Here is a 4708-nt window from a genome sequence, read left to right as displayed (position 1 = left end):
AATTTTTCACTTTTTTCACACATGCAATCGATTGACAGTGTATGCCAATTGATTGACATAGTTCAATTTTTCACATTTTCTAGTTTTACACACATGCAATCGCTTGACACAGGATGTTAATCAATTGACATCAATCAAATTTCCAGAAATTCCAGTTTTCATAGTAACTTCATCTTCCTCATGCCATATCCCTCATATATCATCCAAACCATCACTATAACATTCAAAATCATCAAATAACATAAGAAAATAGTACCATTACATATTAACATGTTATTCCTCATCAATTTAACATGTTATTCCATCATTTAATCACAAAATCAGATTCATGATAATACACAAAAACTCCTCAATTTCAACACAAACACCTCATTCGTGAACAATTCAACATGAACAACAAACCATACAACATCAAGTACAAATTTTCAAACTAATTCATGGCAAAAAACATAACCACATTCATTTACTCATCAAACCACCAATCAAAAGAGAAGGAATAAAACCTTATTGGAGGTTAAGGGAAACCTCTACACCCTTTCATGATCAAGGCAACCTTAGATGAATAACCCTCATAAGTTGTAATTTCAGTAAAAGCAAGCAAACGACTCTTTTATGGTTCTCTTTACCCAAGCCCTAACTCTCTTCCAATGATCTCCAACTTTCTCTTTTCACGTTTACAACAAAACTCCCAAGAATCCTTATTTCTCTATTTTTATAATTATATAGTAACCTAATTAAATTTTCAAAATTGTAATCTTGGCCCAAATAAACATAAGCCTCTCTCCACTAACCACTTAATTCTCTATTATTTTACTTTTTACCCCAACCTTTACCATTCTCTCACTTTCTATTAATTTAATTAATTAAATTTCACAAAAACTAATTAATTAAGCACAATTCCCCAAAATTACTACTCACTGGCCAAACCATCCAAGATCACACAAAATAATATTCAAATAATTTAATTAAATAAATCTAGAAATAATTAAATAAATGAATAATTAAATCGGGGTGTTACAACTCTCTCCCACTTAAAGAATTTTTCCCTAAAAAATTACCTGATAGGAAAAGCTCTGGAAAAGACTCTATCATCCTACTCTTGAGCTCCCATGTCACACTGCCACCAACAGGACCTCCCCAAACAACCTTCACTGAAGCGATCTCCTTGCCTCGTAAGTGCTTCACTTCACGATCCTCAATCCTCAACGGCAAAGTCTCAACTGTCAAGTTCTCTCTAACTTGCACACCATCGAACTGGATCACATGAGTCAGATCAAGAATGTACTTCCTCTGTTGAGACACATGAAACACATCATGAAGATTCGAATGATACAATGGTAACACAACTTGGTAGGCCACCTCTCATACCATCTGAAGAATCTGAAATAGACCAATGAAATGCAACACAAGCTTCTTAGACTTCAACACACAGCCAACGCTAGTTACCGAAGTAACTCTCAGGAACACATAATCTCCCTCTTGGAACTTAATTGCCTTCCTCATTTTATCATGATAGCTCTTCTAACGATTCTGCAAAGCTTTCATCTTATCTTGGATCATCTTGATTTTCTCAGTAGTTTGCTTAACTATCTCAGGTCCAAGCATAACACTCTCACCAGAATCATACCAACATACAAGTGTCATACACCTCATACCATACAAAGATTCAAACGATGCCATTCCAATACTAGAATGGAAACTATTATTGTAAATAAACCCAATGAATGGTAAGTAACTACCCCAGTTGCCTCCCTGCTCCAAAACACACGCTCTCAGCAAATCCTTCAAAGACGGAATAATCCTCTTTGTTTGACCATATGTCTGTGGATGATAAGCAGAACTTAACTTTAGCTTAGTACCCATCGCTTCCTACAAACTCTACCAATACCGAGATGTGAACCTTAGATCCATATTCGACACAATACTCGAAGGAGTACCATGCAAGCTAACACACTTCTCAATGTACATCTCAACCAACTTCTGCAAAGGATAATTGATCCTAATTGAAATGAAATGAGATGATAAGTCAGTCTGTCAATAATAACCCAAATGGAATCACATCCCTTCGTCGTCTTCTAAAAACTTGTCACAAAATCCATGTAAATATCTTCCCACTTCCATTCAGGAATGCTCAACGGTTGCATCAGACACGACGACTTCTGATGTTCAATCTCCGACTTCTAGAAAGTCAAACATGCAAAAATGAAATGGGTTACTTCCTTCTTCATTCATGGCCACCAAAACATTTTCTTCAAGTCTTGATACATTTTAATAGCACCAGGATGAATACTCAGACCACTCATATGTCCCTCCTTAAGAATACTCTTCTTAAGCTCTGGAACATCAGGTTCGTAAACTCTCTCTGTGAATCTTATCACACCATTCTCATCTATCCTGAAATCACCTCCTTTATCTTGATTGATTAACAATAGCTGGTCAAACAATTCTAAATCAACTTTTTGACATTCTCTGATCTCTTCAAGGATACCACTAATGAGCTTTAACATACCCAACTTCACACTGTTAGGAGTCTCTTCACACACCAAACTCATCTCTCTAAATTACTGAACTAACTCCAATTCTTGAACCATCAGTATCGACATATGTAACGACTTTCTGCTCGAAGCATCAACTAGGACACTGGCTTTACCCAGATGGTAACTCAAGCCAAATCATAATCCTTGATCCACCCCTCTGCCTCATATTCAACTCCTTCTGATGGAACATATACTTCAAACTCTTGTGGTCACTAAACACTTCAAATCTGGAACCAAACAGATAATGCCTCCAAAATTTTAATACAAACACGACGAATGCCAACTATAGATCATGCGTAGGATAATTCCTCTCATGAACTTTCAACTGCATGGAAGCATAAGCCACAACTTGAACATTGTGCATCACCTCGCCACCTAGACCCATCTTCGAAGCATCAAAATGCACAAGGATTCTCTTGGACTCGGAAAAATCAAAACTGGAGTTGATGTCAGCTTCTTCTTGAGCTCTTGAAAACTCTCTTCACACTAGAAACTTCACACATACGCTTGGCCTTTTCTAGTCAACTGATTCAAAGGTAACACCAAATTCGATAGTCAACACACAACCTCATGTTACCATCCTTCTTCTTGACTAACAACACCAATGCTCCCCATGATGAAACACTTAGTCGAACAAACTTCTTCTCAAGCAGGTCCTCTAACTGTTTCTTCAGATCACTTGGCTCTAAAGTAGACATCCTATAAGGATCCACCAACACAGGACTAGTACCAGGTACTAAGTATATAGCGAACTCCACCTCACGCTCTAGCGGCAAATTGCTAATGTCATCTGGGAACACTTCAGGAAACTCACATACAATAGGTAAATTCGTAATCATTCTCTCGCTTCTCCCACTAAAGAACACGAACATCATGAACACTTGATTACTTTATCTCAAGGACATCTTTAACTGCCTCGCTGTTATGAAACTCAACTATGTACTCTCCCCCGGATTCAAGAAACGTCACTGATTTAACAAAACAATTGATAAACACACGGTTGAACTCCAACTAATTAATTCCTAGAATAACATCAAGTTGACTTAGAGGCAAACAAACTAAGTCAATCCCAAAGTCTCAACCATAAATTATCAAAGAAAAATTCAAACACACCAACAAAGTAGTCACTGAACCATTAATTGGGGTATCAATGACCGTGCTACCACTCATAGCAGAGACTTCCAAATTCAATATTTTCACACTCAATAGATATAAAAAAATACGTCGCACCCATATCAATAATAGTAATAAAAGGAATACTATTAATAAATAATGTACCTCGAATCAAGTTATCAGATGCAGTAGTCTCAAATCCAAACAACATAAAAACTTTCCCACAAGACTGAGCCTTCTTAGGTTTCTCACGCTGAGTACTAACATGACCCGACTCTCCATAATTAAAGCAAGTCAAATAATTATTCCTACAGTCAACAGCTCGGTGAGCTGGCTTCCCACACTTAAACTAATTCATAATTGTGCTCTTGCACTCAGAAACACGATGTCTAAATTCACCACATCTGAAACATCTCACAATAGTAGAAGTCCCTTATACACTTTGCTCTTTCCCACATGTATCCTTCTAATCAACCTTATCCTTCCCCTTGTCATCCGGAGCACTATACAGTTTCTCACTATTTTGATCCTTCCCTTCTTCCCACTAAAACTCTTATAGTGATCAGATCGGGCTCTGCTATCCTCATCATATATTCTGCACTTGTTCACTAGCACATAAAACCGGAAGATCTCTTGATACCCAATACCTTTCTTAATACCGGGTCTCAAGCTACTCTCAAACTTGATACAATTCTACCCTCAACAGTCTCACTATTATAGTGTGGACAAAACTTCCCCAATTCTTCAAACTTAGCATCATACTCCACAACTGTCGAGTTTCCTTGTTTTAGCTCAAGGAACTCGATCTCTTTCTTACTGAACATGTCCTCTGGAAAGTACTTCTCTAGGAAATGAGTTTTAAACACAACCCAAGTAATCTCAATATCTACAACCTCCAGTCTCTAACACATATTATCCAACCAATCTTCAACTTCCTCTGACAACATATGAGTACCAAACAACACCTTATGTTCCTAAGTGCAAGCCATCACTCAAAAAATCTTCTCAATCTCTATGAGTCATTCCTGATTACCCTCTGAATCATATCTTCCCTTGAA

The 4708-nt window shown here is 37.2% G+C and overlaps 1 protein-coding gene across 1 annotated transcript; it reads right to left on the bottom strand.

The window, feature by feature from the left end:
- Positions 1-961: 961 nt before the first annotated feature.
- LOC127136810 (uncharacterized) lies at positions 962-1503 on the bottom strand. The gene is made up of 3 exons (XM_051063330.1): positions 1369-1503; positions 1059-1290; positions 962-975 (listed from the first exon to the last, which is right to left on the bottom strand). Exons 1-3 carry the CDS (start codon positions 1501-1503, stop codon positions 962-964), a joined length of 381 nt encoding a protein of 126 aa, XP_050919287.1.
- Between the last annotated feature and the right edge of the window lie 3205 nt (positions 1504-4708).

Source organism: Lathyrus oleraceus, chromosome 4, assembly GCF_024323335.1.
Source record: "Lathyrus oleraceus cultivar Zhongwan6 chromosome 4, CAAS_Psat_ZW6_1.0, whole genome shotgun sequence".
Classification (NCBI taxonomy): domain Eukaryota; kingdom Viridiplantae; phylum Streptophyta; class Magnoliopsida; order Fabales; family Fabaceae; genus Lathyrus; species Lathyrus oleraceus.
Note: the sequence above shows the minus strand (reverse complement) of the source record. Positions and strands in the feature narration are given on the sequence as shown.